At 40.5% G+C, this 17,203-nt stretch overlaps 2 protein-coding genes, 1 long non-coding RNA gene and 1 pseudogene across 3 annotated transcripts; 2 read left to right on the top strand and 2 right to left on the bottom strand.

Annotated features, from left to right (window-relative positions):
* The first annotated feature begins 1,297 nt into the window (after positions 1-1,297).
* On the top strand, positions 1,298-1,472 carry LOC145420785 (U2 spliceosomal RNA; annotated as a pseudogene).
* A 2,952-nt stretch (positions 1,473-4,424) lies between these two features.
* Positions 4,425-8,399, top strand: LOC145420383 (uncharacterized). The gene is made up of 5 exons (XM_080289573.1): positions 4,425-4,575; positions 4,811-4,977; positions 5,100-5,298; positions 5,398-5,488; positions 7,945-8,399. Exons 1-5 carry the CDS (start codon positions 4,444-4,446, stop codon positions 8,145-8,147), a joined length of 792 nt encoding a protein of 263 aa, XP_080145699.1. The 5' UTR covers positions 4,425-4,443; the 3' UTR covers positions 8,148-8,399.
* On the bottom strand, positions 6,577-7,946 carry LOC113037423 (uncharacterized). The gene is made up of 2 exons (XR_003274626.2): positions 7,346-7,946; positions 6,577-7,264 (listed from the first exon to the last, which is right to left on the bottom strand). It is a non-coding gene; the product is annotated as an uncharacterized LOC113037423 (long non-coding RNA).
* Positions 8,400-8,647: 248 nt separating the features above from the next.
* LOC145420384 (serine/threonine-protein kinase pim-1-like) lies at positions 8,648-13,396 on the bottom strand. Its single transcript, XM_080289574.1, has 9 exons — positions 12,471-13,396; positions 11,842-12,078; positions 11,591-11,716; positions 11,373-11,467; positions 11,187-11,234; positions 10,884-11,102; positions 10,614-10,794; positions 10,357-10,527; positions 8,648-10,267 (listed from the first exon to the last, which is right to left on the bottom strand). Exons 1-9 carry the CDS (start codon positions 12,529-12,531, stop codon positions 10,176-10,178), a joined length of 1,230 nt encoding a protein of 409 aa, XP_080145700.1. The 5' UTR covers positions 12,532-13,396; the 3' UTR covers positions 8,648-10,175.
* Between the last annotated feature and the right edge of the window lie 3,807 nt (positions 13,397-17,203).

Here is a 17,203-nt window from a genome sequence, read left to right as displayed (position 1 = left end):
TTTGCCACCAAAGGACGTATTGTTAAAACTAGAACGAGCCATCTTTTACTTTCTATGGGACTCCAAATGGGAGAGACTTAAAAGAGGGATAATGAAGAAATTAAAGGAAGATGGTGGCAAAGGAGTCCCAGATCTGTATTTATTCATGGGAAGCCTCTATACAAGTAGCCATATGAGACAGGCTACGAGTCCTAATAGTAATCCTCTGACACAGGCATGGGTTAGATTTTGGTTAGGTAGCTACCTAAGACAAAAGAAAATCCTGCCAGTAGATCTTAGAGTCCCCGTCTCCTTTGATGTTCCTGAAGCCTATGTAGAGCTGAAATCCTTTTTAACCTCCTTTAAATTGGAAGATCAGAGTTTGGACATTTTAACAAAACATCATTCTCTCATTTCAGTTGTGCAGGAGAGGGGAGAGGTGGTCCCAGTCAGAGGCCTCCCTATTGGAGAGGCCATAGAAGTGTGGCGTCTGACAAACCATCCCGTCCTTTCTAACAGGCTCCAGGATGTGTCCTGGATGGTGGCTCATGAGATTCTCCCAGTCAGGGCTGTCATGCACTCCAGAGGAATGTCGACAACAGAAATGTGTCCCCGACCGGGTTGTGGCGCGCCTGAGACGGTGAGGCACCTACTCTGGGAGTGCAGTGCTGCTATAGACCTGTGGGACATGGCCGGCTCCTTAAATTTCCCGTACTTACCAGCAAGGGAGGTCCTGACAGCAAACCTAATCCTCTATGGGGTGAGCCAAGGAGTGAAAACGCAAAGAAAAGGCTTTGAAAAGCAGTGGCTCGCCCTTGCTGCTATAAAAGACGCCATTTGGACCTCCAGAAACTTGTTGGTGAGCAAGCACACGCAGATCCCCCCCGTGGCTGCTCTCCGAATGGCAACAGCAACAGTAAAAGAGATCTGTGCCAGAAATACTAAGTTGAGAGAGCAGCCGCAAAGAAGAATCGCCTCTGTGCCCATTCGGATGGAGGAGCCGGGTTCGCACATAGAAAGGTCTAAGCAGCAACAGCCTGGCTCTCCGGGAGAGGTCGGTGTGGAAGGAGCAAGTTGGGGAGAGTCCCCTCTGAGCACCGGAAGCTTGTGAAGGGATGGGATGGTTTTTTTTAAATAATTTAAATTCTCTATGAAAAAAAAAAAAAAAAAAAAAAAGGAAAAAACATTTAAATATTTGTTTTCCTGTTGTATTTTAAAAGGGGATGGGAGATAATAAAGAAGTAATCCTTTTAAATGGGGTGGGCTTATGAAAATAAATGAGATGATGATGATGTTGTTATATGTCTGAGTATCAATAAAAATTTTTCCAAAAGAAAAAATCTGTTCTTATCAGTTTAATATCTGATACGTCCCCTACCCGGGGACCATATATTAAATTGATTTTTGGAGCAGTGAGATGGAATAGGGGCTTGCGCCGTCCACTCCACGCATCGACCTGGTATTGCAGTATTTCTAGGAACGGTGCACCCCCTGAAGCTGTGAAAAACAAATGGCATTTGACTCAACCGTTTGTGCAAAGAAATTTCTTATACGCTAGATATATGCGTGCGTCTGCATATGTGGACATTGTCTTCGTGTAATCTTCCAAGGTTAGTCAGACTGAAATCTTGCGACTTAATATTTGTGAATGACTTACATTTAACTATTACCAGAATTACTAAATCCTGCCACTTGGACTGACACGTGGCTGGACACACACTTTCTATGGGAAATCAAAAAAATATGTCGTTTTGAACTGCAGTTACACTATTCTGGCTCGAATCCTGCAGTTACCTCTGTTGTCCACTAGAGACCAATAGAAGTCTTTAAAAACCGGAGGCTGCCATCTACAAGGACTCATGTTGATTATAGGTTTAACTCTTCTCTTTCTCTACATACTGCAGCTTTCTGTCCTCTGTGGCTGTAAATGACATCGTTTGGAAAAAAAAAAAAAACCACACAATTTTTTCTTGGCTTTTTAGCTAAAATCACCTGTATTGTCTGTTGTTTCCATTTGTGGATGGTTAATAGTGCAGAAGATTGTTTTTCTGTTTTCAGGATTACATGAAAACATTTTGGAACAGATCATTTTTGTATATAATAAATCTTAGGATAGTATTGGTTTTGATGATTTATAAAACAGCTGTGTGCCGTAGCCCTGGTAGTGTGGATCCTTAGTGTGTAAAGAGTAGATACCTCATGTAATATGTGTGAATGAAAATCCATGGACTTTATAAGAGTCCTCCATTTATGGCTATGATCCTAACAAACAAGATTAATCCGTTTCTTTCTCCTAGCAATCTTCCTGTTTCCTAAAGGAACACGCATGCACAATATATATGCACCAGGATGCAGTGGCGTGTCTAGAAAATTTTTGTTGGGGGGGCCAGGTAGGGGCACAGATTTGGAGAAGGGTGGCAGATGTAATTGGCAGATAATGTTAAAAACAATTCTACCAACCGTTCACCATAATTCAATAACCCTGTAAACCTAATAACCGTAACCTTATTAGAATGAGATTTTAACCACTACGGTGCAAAGTGTTTAGATACTGTGTTGATTAAGTACAAGAGATACAATCAGTCAGTGTTTATTCAGCATTCAAGGACATCAATATTTGCATAGTATTTTTACTGACATGTAGTGCACATGTGTTTTGGGCAAAAACATTTTTGAATATTAAAATACGAACATTTTTAACATACAATTGGCAAATTAGCCAATTCCAATGCAAAACCAATGCCTGTTAAAAAAAAAAAAAGAAGATAATCTTCTCACAAACTGGTGTTTGATTTTGAAACAGGAAAAAAGTGGAGAAACAACTGAAAAGACTAACATTTGAATAAAACCTGAAAGCAAGTAAATACTTTATATGCTGCCTTACTTTGGTAATATTGAGAACAACACTGGCTGATGATGAAATGCAGTCAGCTGGCATGGTGACACTGCCAGTATTAACCTGCAGGGCTGGACTGGGACAAAAAATTGGGCATTTTCACTACAGATTGGCCCACCAGGTATTAAAGCCATAAAGCCTTTGAATGAAAACAAATGCTGTTGTGACAGTGATGTACAGTCTTTTTGGTATATGTATGATTTCCATACATTTTACGTCAGATAAAAACTTTCTTCACAAGATTCAGATAATTATTTAATAAAAGCTAGATATTTTAAATGAGAATAAAAAAGAAAAGTATTTCTTTGTGCCCACCTTTCCCTGTTAATGCCCTACCTGGCCCCCTGGCAACACTTTGCTAGACCCGCCCCTGCACAGTTACCAGCTGTCAGGTACATAAAAAAAGGATCCTGGTGTTATTTATCTCTCAGAAACAGTTCATAACTTCAACTCATTCCTGTCACCTAAAAGGTAAACCTGTTTCTCCATCACCTGTTCAGCTCTGATGATTCAGTAAGGACATCTCCTGGTTTCATCTTCATGTTTCCCTCTCACCACATATCCAAACCGACATCATGACCAGCAGCTTTACAGCTTTACAGCTGTGGCTCCAGCAAACATTCTAACTAAATAAATTCTAACAACAGCTGATCAAGCTTAAACGTGCTGCTGCTGTTTAGCGCGACATCTGCTGGTTTCCTCTTTCTGGCTCAAAGTGGGTGATAAACAAACAAGAGAGACGATCAGCTGATCATTGATCAGTTTCATGATTGAAGTAGCAACAGGAGAGAGAGGAGAGATAATGAGAGGAGAAGAGGCAGCTGTGCAGCGTAAAGACAGAATAACTCCAGTTTTGTGTCTTTTTCCATCCTAGCTGAAGTCCGGGACAAACTGCGTCTCTTCTCAGCTCAATACCAAACGCTTAATATTTTCTCTGAATGAGGGACCATTCCATTTTTTAAGGAGCTGTTGGCAACTCTACTAACTAACCTTATGAATAAAATAAAGTTCACTATCAGTAACATCATAGCAACCGAACATCTGTATAAACTTGTCATGCTAGCTCACACAGTATGAGGTATTGTAACTGACTGTAAAAAGTCAGCACAACGAAAATAAACTCCACCTAAACTTGGTTTATATCTGACCCAGAGAGACTGCAGGTCATAACTTCTTACCTGAAGTTCAGTTCACCTGACACTCGGACTGGTGGCCGCCTCGGGGCTCTCCTCCTGCTTCCCCTTCCCTCATCCACCTGCTGGCCTCTGTGGAAGCCCTGCCATAGCCACCACCAAACAACTGAGTTATTTTTACACATCGACCTGCATCTTATAACTCATAACTCTTATGTTAAGTGGGGGAACTTGCACAATCGGTGGCTAACTAAATACTTTTTTGCCCCAATGAGCAGATTACTTACAGCTGTAAGGAAAGCAACATGAACTCAAATACCCACTTACTTCAACCAAGTTATCAAGAAGAGCACCGCTGAAAGCACAATACGTTGAACCTCGAAGCTGATGGCCTAGTGTCACCTGCTGGATAGAGGTGAAAACACAAAGCAAACAATGTCTCTTTCATCTGTTTCACAGCATGCACGGGAACTGGAAACTCGCCGAAGGGAGGCAGAGGAGAGAGAGCGGAGGAAGCAGAGGGAGGTGCAGCTGGAACTGGAAAGACAGCTGAAAGAGGCTGTGATGGTAAAAAAAAAAGTTTTCCACTTGACACCAATTATGTACAGAGTCTTTTCTCCTTGACTTTGATCTTTGAGAACTCCAGCAAAATGTTGACTGTCATTATAAAATTCACACCTAGTCTTTAATGATTTGGAAAAATGGTTATGACAGTCCAGGAAAAGGTAATTCAGGAATAGGTCAGTTTATACCGCTCTGTTGGTGCATCTGTTTATGTAGCTGTGTGTGTGTGTGTGCATAGATAAAAGACAGCATGCAGGCTGAGATGCAGGTGAAGGAAAAGGAGGCTGAACAACAGAAGAAGAGGATCAGGGAGCTGGAGCTGACACAGCAGCAGCTGGAAGTTGCCCTTAATATGGAGATCCAGGCTCGGCTGGAGGAGGAGAGGGCCAGACTGGAGCTTGAGCGGTAACAATGGATTTCTAACTCTTATTATGGCCCTTTATTATTTTATTTGTGATGGAGATCTGAGATATCCATGAGAAGTATTAACATTTTCAGTTGCTTCTTCCCTTTTTCCCCTCCTTCAGGTTGCTGCAGGCTGAAGATGAAAAGAGGAAACATTTCCAGCTCCTCCAGGAGCAGCAACGTACAATGCAAAACCTCAGCCCCATACAGGAGCTGTCAGATGGCAGTCCCGATGAGGACACCCCCTCAGCCCTCAACTCTGCCTCTCAGGAGCTCCAGGATCTGCAGGCATCTCGCCAAAGAAGTCACCAGCGTCTGGAGGTGAACAAGTTTGTTTTGACTGGCTTTGTGAGCAGCATCTTATTTAGTGCTCTTCTAAAACAACACTGATGAAGATGCCTGCATGATTTTTGTTTCCAGGAGGTTCAGGAGAGGCTGAGGAATGCCAGTCAACAGGTACGGCACTGGAACATCCAGCTGAACCGACTGATGACCCCCATTACTCCTGCAGGTGCGGTATTCACTTTGCCTCTTTGCAGCACAGACTTCTGGAACAGAGTGTTAGTATAGTTAATAACAGTGTAGACCAGGGGTGTCAAACTCAAATACACAGTGGGCCAAAATTCAAAACTGGATCAAAGTCGCGGGCTAACTTTAATATTTATTGAAATATATTTATTCCTCCAGATATAAGAATGAATCTTTTCTTATGGACTCAAACACATTTTGCTGAAAAACTGAATATGGAACAAGCAAAGCTTAATACTAAACAATATATATTAGCTGTATAATACCAGTAGGCCAGCTCTAATAGTAATTTGGTATGGCTTCGCGGGCCAAATGTAATTAGGTTGCGGGCCAAATTTGGCCAGAGTTTGACACCTATGGTGTAGACCATATAATCTGTCAGATAATTGCATTAAAATGCTACAAAAGGCACCTACCCCCAAACATGTCAAGAGATTCATTCAGTGACTTGAATGAAAGAATCTGACTCACCTCAAGTTAATTAAAATTAAAAATAAATCTTATTATGATTTAAACATGGAAATCTTAAAACGAAAAATAACCGCATGCACAGTTGTTACAGGCTGCAAACATGTTTTATACTGCTTTGAAGTCTGGGACAGCATCATAAGAGGCATAACTGATCTCACCATAGTCCCATGAAGACTCAAGATGAGTGTTTTCACGACTGCCATCTTGGTGTTTTGAAATCAGGCATGATGAATGAAGGGAAGAACTGTCTGTTAAGGTTCTCAGTCGTTCAGGTCATCGTAGTCTAAGGAGCTTGGAAAGAAAAGCATCTGGACTTCTTTAAGTTTCTTGAAGAGCATTTCACCTCTCATTCAAGAAGCTTCTTCAGTTCTCTGAAGAAATTCTGAACTGAAGAAGCTTCTCAGATGAGAAGTGAAACATCTTCAAGAAACTTAAAGAAGTCCAGATGCTTTTCTTTCCAAGCTCCTTAGACTGTAGTTAAACTTCACACACTGGACTTGTCAGTCACACATCCTTCGCCAGTAGGCATTCCCAGAATGATCTTTCCCCTTCTGACGCTTAGAATGACCAAATATGTGCAAAATGGACAATTCCACATGCCACCATGTCAGTCTTTTATTAAATATGACATGAAACAAATGACTGAGCCATTAAATTTGTCACAAAGGTGTTCACCTAATTCCAGGCAAATGGAATAGACTTCTATGGGACCATAAGTCTTTTTGCACTTTGACATTTGTTTTACTTTTCAGATCTGTAACCTATAACTTTTATACTGTATGTGTTTTGATCATAGGAGTCTACGGGGACTTACTTACTTTTAGCACGTTTAGCAGTTGATGTTGGCTTCTTTTTTCAGTACTGGAGCTTCCTGCTCATTGAAGACTTTTCTAAAAGGAAATGCTTAATCCAAAATGGCGTTTTAAGGGCTTGGATTAATGTCAATTTCAGCAAATATTCTTTCTTATGTTAAAAGAACATGGATCTCTGTCAGTGATAACTTCTGACTTTATAACTCAAATTTTAAGAGAGAGCTTCACTGCTAAGCTCTCATCTGTGTGGGTGTCACGGTTCGCTTGAGGACTCACACGCAGGACTCAGAGGCACAGTCTGTATTTATTACAGTTCTACCAGGTGTATATACAAACAGTGCAGGGGATAGTGCTATATACAAAGCGGTGACAGGGAAAAGGCTCTGGGGAAATCCAGGTAGGGAAAAGACACTTGCTCCTCTTCTGACTCTCTCTCCAAACACCGCTCGGGGGATGCAGAGTCGGGTCCAGGGGATCTATGTACAGAAGGAAACACACATTAGAGGTTTTGCACAGGGAAGCAAAAGAGAACTTGCTCAGAGCCGGGCTGCACTGACGCGAGTCACACACAACGATCCAGTGATGAGTAGAAGCCACTCCCTGGCTTAAATGCTGGCTGCACTGATGAGGCCCAGGTGTTTCCTCCTCAGAGGGGCGTGGGCCGAGGGCGTGAACCCACCATGAGTTCCGCCCTGGCGAGAGAGAGAGAGAGAACACTACTAGTCAGCGGCCTGCTGATCCCCTGGCCGTGACAGTGGGGTTCAAATCCCTTATTCAGATTAAGATTTTATGTGACATTACATTGGCAAAAATTAAATTTACTTGAATAATGTGAGTATTGGAGTAAGTACTTGAGTAGTTTTTGAATAACTTTAATTTTGTAATGTGCATATTTTATGAATAATGATGTTTCAATACTTTAATCTACTGAATAAGTAAGAATTAGACTTAATAATCTTTTTACTTTAAAAAGGGAAATTGTGTACAATCTTTTATTCTCCAAAATGCACATAATAAAAATGTTTTGGGGAATGTATATGCTTTTTAAAAACCAATTGCTTCTTACTTGATGCATGCTATAACTTTCAGCAAAACTGAACTAAAATTTGTTAACAAGCTTACCAAATAAGAAATGTTTTGTGAATTTTCTTTGCAGAGCGACTGGAAAGCCGGCTGTTATCAAAGCCCACATGCCCTAAAAAGGAGGACGCGCTGGCCAGTAATGAGTTCATCACTAAGTTTAAGATAAGAGTTGATCAGAATAGAGGCGATGATGAAAGTCTGGAGCATCAGTTGGAGGCTGCCAACCTGTCTGATGAATCGTTCGAGGCCCAGACAGAAGTCAACGGACAAATATGATCACAGACATTTTAAAAACGCGAGTTGAGAGTTAAGGGGGAAAATATTGTAATAAGTATATATTTGAATTGCACACTAAGATATAAAGTGATGGCAGCGAGCACAGTGTTGCAGGATTTAATTAAAAACACATCTGACTAAGACCAACTGAAATTTAGAGTTGTGTATAATAAAGTTTATTCATGATTAATAAAACAAATCTGTAATAATTTTCTTTCTCTTTTGTCCATCTGAATCTTGCTACAGCTTAAATAAAAGAAAAGAATGTGTTTTGAATATATTAAACTATTCTCTCTTTTTCTTTCTTTCTTTTTTTCTTGGTGGGTTTTCTTTTGCAATCAAACGCAACATTATACAATTATATAGTATAGTAAGAAATATCCTTTAACTTAATTTAGTATTTGTTTTTTCATTTTTGTTTTTATTGTTTCCCCTTCAGTTTTGTGCTCATAACATGTTCTAATCTGACATATTATGCAGTAAATTATTTTTGCAATAACTTAACAGGCCATTGTGGGAGCCAACATTCACTTATCAAAGACATATTTGTATATTCTGTGGGCTGCTTTATGGTTGTGTCATTTAGAAACATAAGCCACAACAGACTTCCACTGGAGAGTACTTAAAAATGTATTTTTATGTAAAGATATTTTAATAACTACTATATTAAGGGAGAACCTATTGTTACATGGATTAATTGTACAAACTGTAGAGAAATAAGTTTAAGCGTGCAACTTTTTATTCATTTTTAACTGTATTAATGTTTTTATGTTAATACAGCCGCCTCATATCTGTTTCCTCAGTGTTTTTTAAACCATGTACTCCATCTATGAGTAAGAACATGAATAAATTCCTTTCCAAATTTGTAGTTCTTTTTTCCAACACACAGATGCAGGTATTCTTTTGCACCAAGGCGTTAAAGAAATGCTAAGAAAAAATGAAAATACTACGTTGCAACCTGTGTGTGTGTGTGTGTGTTTATATATCTGTATCTATATAGATATAGATATATATGTGTATTCGTACCCTTTTTTCATCATCTAGTTTCCTGTGCCAGATCTTCTACTGATCCACTGAGGCAGACATGTAAAAAACATGAACTAAAGCATATTTCTGTATATAAACAGGACTTTAAATCTTTATCAACAGCTACTTTAGAGGAAATTCTTCAATAAACTGCAACCAAAGGCTCAACTCAGAGGACAAAACCCAACCTGTTATAAATAGTGTGACACCAAACTTTCTCTTGTGTAAAGTTACAAATAGGAGTAATTATCCACAGAAGCTTTTATACATAATGAAGTTATAATTCGTCCTGTAGAAATTGTACATTTAAGCTATATAGTTCCCTCTGTGATAACTCTGCTATGAATGCCTCTTATTAACTTTTATGCTTTTACAACCCACTATGAGCAAACACTCAGCAACAGTGGGAAGGAAAAACTCCCTTCTTGAAGGAAAAAACCTCTGGTAGAACCTGGAAATCTGTCTAAACTAGTTGGGGGTTAGAGCAACAGATGCAAGTCTTCAGATCATTTGCAGTGTGACTGTCTTTGTGCATACTTTAACCTGATTCAGTTTTCTTATTTGTCAAAATGCACCATGGGTAAAAAAAAACAAAACAAAACAAAATAGTAATGAAGGAGAATCCTCAGCAAAGATGAATTAAACAAGTTTTATTTTGATCCAATTTTACTTTAAGTAAAACACATCTTTATTTGATGACTTTAATGTCATCAAATAAAGACAGTTTTGATGGAGCTCCTGACCCAGCCCAAGCTCTCTATGAAGACGAGGAAAAACTCCCCAGGGGGCCAGATCGATGGGAAGAAACCTCGGGAAAGCCCATTCAAAGAGAGATCCCCTTTCCTGGGATGGCTGGGGGGGTTACAGGAAGTCCGAAAAAGCTAATTTTTTATTTATTTATTTTTTAAGATTGACCCATTCCTGTCCAACAGAAAAAAGAAAGGAGGTTACCACAATGTATCACACTTATATGATAAGGTGTGAATTGTGTGTTTGTGTGTGCTATCTTAGCCAGGGGTGAAGCTGGAGCTCCTCCAGTGTTGGGCGCTTCTCCGGGGCTATAGTTAAACACGCCTCCAAGAAATTCTGGCATTCTTGAAAGAAAGAAAAGATCAAAAAGATGAAGATGATAGTTCTAGTGATCCAAGACATCAGTGAATCTGGAAGTGTGAAGTTTTCTTACCTGTGGACAGACGCTTTTTGATGCTCAGTTTCTTTGCGAGGAACCTCTCGGTACTAAAGTGCCGTGCATGAAGCGCTTCATACAACACCACTCCCATTTGCCACACCGTGGTGGGTCCACACCTGTAGCAGCTCCTCCTGTACCACTCGGGAGGGGTGTGAAGAGGAGTGCCTAACAAACAGACACAATTACAATTTCTTCTAAAACAAAAGACACAAATTGCTACATCTGTGAAAAGCAGGAGCAGAATATGTTACCATAGAAGACGCGATACAGAGATCGCTGTTTAACAAAGCAGCTCAGTCCAAAGTCAATGATGCGAACTCGAGGCACATCGGAGCCGGTCTCAATCAGAATGTTTTCTCCCTTGATGTCCCGATGAAAGATGTGTTTATCCTCAAGTTCCTTTACAGCATCAACTAGTTGCTTCAGAATGACCTGGAAAAGATGAAAAACACAATAATGAGTTAATGCTTTTCTGCCTTGATTGAATGCTGTACAGTCTAAGGCTCTCCCAGTCAACCTACCTTGGCCTTGTCCTCTGGTAAGGTTCTTCCATATTCTGCTTTGTATTTTTGCAGGTCCACAGCGGGGACAGGTCTCTCCAGCACCAGGATCAGCTCTTTGCCAAGGTCGAACCACTCCAGCAAGGACACAGGTGCTGATATTCCCACTGACCCTTCTGCTTCACCTGCAAGTTTAACCATAATGGCCACTTCCACCGAGAGCATCTTCCCGCTTTCATCCTGAAATATTACAACAAAGTGGATGATGAGGAACGCCGCATTCAATCCAGTAATGTAAAACTAATTCAAGTGTTGGACGCTTACCGCCACTTTGCAGTAGACTTTATTTTTGGGAATGTGTTTGATGGCAACCTAGAAGACACAGAGCATTGGTGAGCATTTCCTCAGTATGACATAATGAAAGGTGGAAACACAGCAGACGTCTCAGTTTACGATATTATCCATTATCTGCGTTACTGCCTGTCTTACTACCATCATCTGAACACTTACTGGAAAACGATCTTCTATCCGGTAGCCAGAAAACACTGCTCCGCAGCCTCCTTCTCCGAGCTGGTGCTCCTCCACATATCTGGCTTGGAATTCACCTGAACAGACAAAACAGCAAATCTTGTTTTATTACAGCTGTGACACAAATTACTCTCCTCTGTAGCCTAAATGTTCCTTTTGCCCTTCCCCTGAATATAAAACCCAAGCTGCTTGCTACTTACGTTTTTGGTCTGCCACTGATTTTTTGTCCTGGTCCACATTCCTTTTTTTTTTCTTGGGTGACTCTCTGTCGTCTCCCGTGGCCTTTCTTTTGCCATTTTTTGCGCACACCTGTTTGTTGTTCAAGTCTGGAGATGTGGAAAACACCAAAAGCATATCAGCTCACTGGATGATAGACACAAACACTAAACACCAATATCTTAAACCTAGCAACCACACTTAATCTACCCCCTTATTCAACTAATTAGCCTACCTTTACCAGAGTCCAACGAGGAGGATGCTTGCTCCTTGTCACCGCTCATATGGTCAAGAAGTTTAGCCCTCTTTGCTCTCTTTGTTGTGTCCTCTTCATCTTGCACAACCTTGCGCTTCACTCCTTTGACCACATCTGAGCTGGTGGAAGGACCAGCCTGCTCAGCGACCCTCCTCCTTTTCATTGGGGTCTTCTTTTCAGGACTGGCCTTTCTTTTAGCAGTCCTGCTCTTACAATCTATAAACGACAACAACACAGTGGTGAAAAAGAGTCCCCGACATCAAGACTGGAAGCAGTTTGATGGCAAAGAATTTGAAATTGCTTTTGCTTAAATGATCACAAGTTTAATCTTGGGATGAAAAAAATAACTGATCAGTGCGAGTTGATACTAGGTTTACTAAGTCTTAGATCTTGATGGCACTTGTTGGTCTGTTTTTACTGTTGAGTCCAAGAATAAACTTATTACATTATTTTACCAAAAGACCGGTAACCTTTCTTTGATTAGACATCTTGTATTAAAGCTATTTTCAATTAAACATATGATTCAATTGCTCCAAAAATGATTCACACAGTGTCAACATTTCTAGGATTTGGATTTTACCAGGATTTGATTTTATTATTTTACTTACCTTGATCTCCCGAATCTTTCTTATCGGCTGGAGTGGCAATTTTTCTTGTTTCCTTTTTCATTGTAATTTCGGAGACCCTTTAAAATCGAAAATGTAAACCGTAATGAGCTAAGATTGAGTTAATATTCCTTCAAATGTGCACCCTTCAAATGCTTGACTTTTCTAACTGAATTCTGTAAGTGAGCTTTATAAGTAAACTCTGGAAACTACGGCAACACAACATAGAATCTTGCCTTTCAGTGACTTCACTGACTGCCAGTAGTTCAAAGTAGTTTACAGAAAAACACTGGCAGACAAAGCCATAATATTTCTTATAATTCAATCATTTCATATCAATTAAACAGTTTCTTTCATTATCTTTCATCATTTGTATAAAGACCTCATCTATGGATGACAGTATGAAGATTTGTGGTTGACCACACACATTATAATAAACACAGTGTCAGCTACATTGTCATCTGATTTAAAGTATTTATTATGTACATTTAACTGTCATGGTAGTGAGTCTGTGACCCAGTGTTTTGTGTTTGTTCATTTATATTCATTGATTATTCTTATGTATGTTTTTGGTTCTCTTTATTGTTTTCTTCTTGTGTTATATTCTTAGGCTTTAGGTTTCTGTTACTTTGCCTTGCCCCTGTGTCCCACGTGTCATGTCTAGTCACTCTTGTTTCCATGTTCCCCAATTTCTCCCCAGTCAGTCATGTCTCTGTGTCAACTCTGTGTCTTTGTAAAAGTCTCTTGTTTGCTGTTTTACTTTGATAGTCATGTGTGCTGTGTTAGTGTTTTCATGTCTGTGAAGGTTCTCAGTCATCTAGGTCATCGTAGTCTAAGGAGTTTGGAAAGAAAGCGTCTGGACTTGAAGTTGCTTGAAGATGTTTCACCTTCTCGGATGAAAAGAACTTAAACTTTGCTTGAACATCTTCAAGCAACTTAAAGAAGTCCAGACGTTTTCTTTCTAAGCTCCTTAGACTATGTTAGTGTTTTCAGTTTTCCTTCCCCATGGTCTTGTTGTTTGTGATTTCTCGCCGCTGTGCTCTCATCCTGTGTCTTATTCCCTCATTTATCCCTCTGTGTATTTAAGCCCATTGTTTTCCTCTGTTTGCTGTTGGGTTATCTGTGTATCATCCATGACAATTAAATGAAATAGCAAATGCAACTACAATTTCAATGAGATTCATTCCTGGCATTCTACTGCGGTGGCTGAAAGTAGACACCAAGCATTATCACTGTAACTGATGTAAATATTGGACTTGGAGGGGATTCGTCTGATAGACTGATGCAAACATTACTGTGAGGAAATTTTTGAATCTCCCAATTTTCTTTCTTTCTTTCTGAAAGAAAGTTGGTTACTGTATCACATTTGTATGGCAAGATGTGAATTCAGTATGCGTGTGTGTTTGTGTCAGAGAGGAGTTTATCTGAGCCAGGGGTAAAGCAGGAGGTCCTCCAGCATTGGGCACTTCTCCAGGACTTTGTTAAAACTTGTTTTCAAGACGTCTGAAATGAAAGAAGGACAAGAGATATCGAGATGATAATTCCAGTGATTCAAGCGATCACATTGATTTTCTGCAAAATTTTCGTTTTGAGAGTCATTCGGCTGGGCAGGGGGTATAACACATCTGCAATGCAGCAACATCTGCTCTCTGGGCCTGTGTGAGAGTGTTATCTCAATGGCGGGAATGAGGATGTTGGAATTTGGCATCTCAGGCACCAACTCATCTCTTTCCTTAACCGGGCTCACCAGAGATTGGTTTCAGCCTCTCTCCATGCTTTAAGGAGGTTGAGTTGATAAATCTGACTGGCCCCTCCCCTGTCTGACCCTATCTCTTCATAGTCAACACCAATGTTCTCACCGTGTGACCATGAACGGTCCTTACCACTTGGCAAGTAATTTCGAGCTAGAAGAAGGGAGTAAGACAAGCACTTTATGTCCCTGTGAAAATACAACTACATTTTATCAAATATCACTAAGCAGTCCTTACCTTTAAATACAGCCTGGTTTCTTTCTCTTTCTTTCTATATCTCTGAGTGAAGTTAGCTCTCATTCTTTCTCTTCCTGTGAAATACAGCAAGTAGAGCTTTAGATAGCAACACACTGTAACACAGTTAGTGTTTGTTGAGGTGATAGAAATGCTGCATTTGAAATTACCTGACACAACATTTTACTCCCTTTTATGTTCACTCCTTTTTTTCTGAAGTACCGCAAATTATGGGCACGTGGGGTTGTTCTGGTGTTGTGCTAAAAATAAATAAATCAACACTACAGTACATGGTTTGTTCTTTCATCTCTTTTTATGCGACATCCTCTACTGATTAAAACGCGACTGCCTTTCACTGTTTAGGCTCAAATCTCATTGTTTGAAGGCCTGCAGTGACGTGAAATATTAACTTCCCCCAAATGCGTTAAACCCAAAGTAACGAGTTTGTTTTGAAAATATACGGAGTGGAAACTACAGATATTTGTAGTTTTGCACGTCTTTCTTCCTCCACCAGAGGCCATAGGCGCTGTCGATCTTGTATGTCCTCCTGCAGCAACATCTCTGCGAAGCTGATGCCTTCTTGCTTGCAGGTTGAAGAATCTTTGGTGCGCCTCCACAATTCTTCTTTAATTCGCCTCTGTGTGAATAGAATAATGATGTTTCTGTTTCTGCCATCAACTTGTTTCCCTAAGCGGTGGACAATATCAACAGCCTCTTCTAAGTTCAAGTCAGGGGCAATCTTCTGAAGCGTTTGCAAAACCTTCACTCTAATGTTTTCGTCTTTGTCTTCCTTCACCCCTTTCAGTTTTAGGCACCACCTCATTCGGTAGCGCTCTTGTTCTCTCACTCTTCTTTTCAAGTCTTCGTTTTCTTTAAGCAGCAGTTCATTCGCATTTGCCAGTTTAACAACTTTCAGTTTGCAATCAGCTATCTCTGCAGCGTTAAACTCTACAGCCTTAGCCAAGCTGGCAACCATAGCTGCACTTTGTCTGTTTTGTTCCTTGATATCCTCCAGTTGTGCTTCAAATTTTTTGTCAAGTCCCATAATGGCTTCAAAAATAGTTTTATTGGAGATATCATCTTCCTTCGCTGAAGATTTTGTTCTTTTCTTTCCTCTGGCGGTTGTTTTCGTCTCCCTGTGAGGTGTCATGCCGAGCAGATGTCAGAATTGAGTTCAAGCAAAGTTGACTCTTTTGGTGATTACAGTTTGTCCGGGCGGGCTGTGCGTCTTATTTCATCTGCAGACACGTCGTTGGATGAGGAACAGCTCATGTTGGCATCAGTGGCAGTCAGGATGGCGGCATCTTCCAGAGGGAAGGTCAGGTCGCTGGTCTCTCTGAGCAGGACGCTGTCCACCAACAAGCCCGGTTCCACGGCTGGAGATTACCCTCCTCCGGCTGAAGCCCCCGCTTTTCCCCCGAACAGCGAGCCAGCCGCGGCGCCTCACCCAAAAGCAGCGGCTGCTCCGTGCTCCTCTTCCCCAGTCAGGGCAGCCAGTTTGTGGGCATGGGCAGAGGACTTTTGAAATACCCCAACATTAAAGAAATGTTCACCATAGCCCAGAAGATCCTGGGTTACGACCTGCTGTCTCTGTGTCTGGAGGGCCCCGAGGACAAGCTGCAGAAAACCCCAAAGTAAGTGCCAGATAAATGTCTGGAAAAGGACAATAACTGCAGGTCCTGCCTTCTTAAATGTGGCCATTTTATCTTTTTAAAAAAAAAAAAATACTGCTACAGTAATATTAATTTATATTTAAAATGTGCGCACATTATGTATGAAGGTGTGGATGAATGATGCTTGTTGTAAGAAAGCATTTTGAGTGCCCAGTAGAAGAGCATCTTTCAAATGCAAAGTTTCTCATTTCAACTTTAATTACTGCACATGATTAAGGCGATAAGAGTAAATAAGGCTTCCAACAGTGGTTATTTCTTATTATCATATCTTATTTTTATTGGTTTTATCAGTAGATTGTTGTTTTACTCCCACCAAAAACATCACCGTAAATAATCTTCTGATTCTGAATGACCATTTAAAAAAATAAACAAATTGTTCTGAGTTAATTTCAGTTACGGATGTATCAGTGACGTAAATGATATATTGGTCATAATCGGGAGGCTGTTACATTTTTATTTTTTTTTTACTTGTTTTGACTTGTCTTTCTGGGGCGATGAACTTTGCAGAAGGTAGAAAGATTTCTTTTTGGGGTTTTTTTGTGCATTTGTTAGCAAGAAGAGGCAGTCGCTTATTAAGCTTAACGCAGGAATGCTTTACAAACATTCAGAGATGGACTTACACACTTGCTTTACTTCTCTCGGGGATGACTTTGTCGGAGATGAAATGCCAGGTTCCTAGCGAAGCTCCAAATGCTATCCAGACCACCGACAGGTCCCGCATGCCACAGCCGCTCTATCACGTGATGCATACTGCTCCGACGTGCTAACGTTCTGAGGTGAGTTACGGCATGTTGCAAGTTTTGCGAGGTGATTTCGTGATATTTAATGGATCGGATTACATTTTTTATTTTTCTCCGATATCCGATCCAGTAATTTAGGTCAGTATCGGACCGATACCGATACGTAATATCGGATCGGTCCATCTCTAATTTATATAATGTCAATACTATCAAATTTATTCTGATTTATGTTTATTTATGTTCTTAGGGCTGCGCTCTTCTGGACAGAGATCTCTGATGTTGTTCCTGGGATCTGCTGGAGCCGCTCACCTAGCTTGGGAGTCACCAAACCGAGTGTT

The sequence above is a fragment of the Astatotilapia calliptera genome, chromosome 15, assembly GCF_964374335.1.
Source record: "Astatotilapia calliptera chromosome 15, fAstCal68.1, whole genome shotgun sequence".
Classification (NCBI taxonomy): domain Eukaryota; kingdom Metazoa; phylum Chordata; class Actinopteri; order Cichliformes; family Cichlidae; genus Astatotilapia; species Astatotilapia calliptera.
Note: the sequence above shows the minus strand (reverse complement) of the source record. Positions and strands in the feature narration are given on the sequence as shown.

What these genes read in the sequence shown, in the direction of transcription:
- LOC145420383 (XM_080289573.1), top strand. Translation starts at nt 4,444, where the DNA reads ATGTCTCTTTCATCTGTTTCACAGCATGCACGGGAACTGGAAACTCGC. An exon ending in AGCTGAAAGAGGCTGTGATG is followed by an intron (nt 4,576 to 4,810) that starts GTAAAAAAAAAA and finishes GTGTGTGCATAG; the next exon opens with ATAAAAGACAGCATGCAGGC. An exon ending in GACCCCCATTACTCCTGCAG is followed by an intron (nt 5,489 to 7,944) that starts GTGCGGTATTCA and finishes TTTTCTTTGCAG; the next exon opens with AGCGACTGGAAAGCCGGCTG.
- LOC145420384 (XM_080289574.1), bottom strand. Translation starts at nt 12,531, where the DNA reads ATGAAAAAGGAAACAAGAAAAATTGCCACTCCAGCCGATAAGAAAGAT. An exon ending in AAGTCTACTGCAAAGTGGCG is followed by an intron (nt 11,103 to 11,186) that starts GTAAGCGTCCAA and finishes GTAATATTTCAG; the next exon opens with GATGAAAGCGGGAAGATGCT. An exon ending in CAAAAAGCGTCTGTCCACAG is followed by an intron (nt 10,268 to 10,356) that starts GTAAGAAAACTT and finishes CTTTCTTTCAAG; the next exon opens with AATGCCAGAATTTCTTGGAG.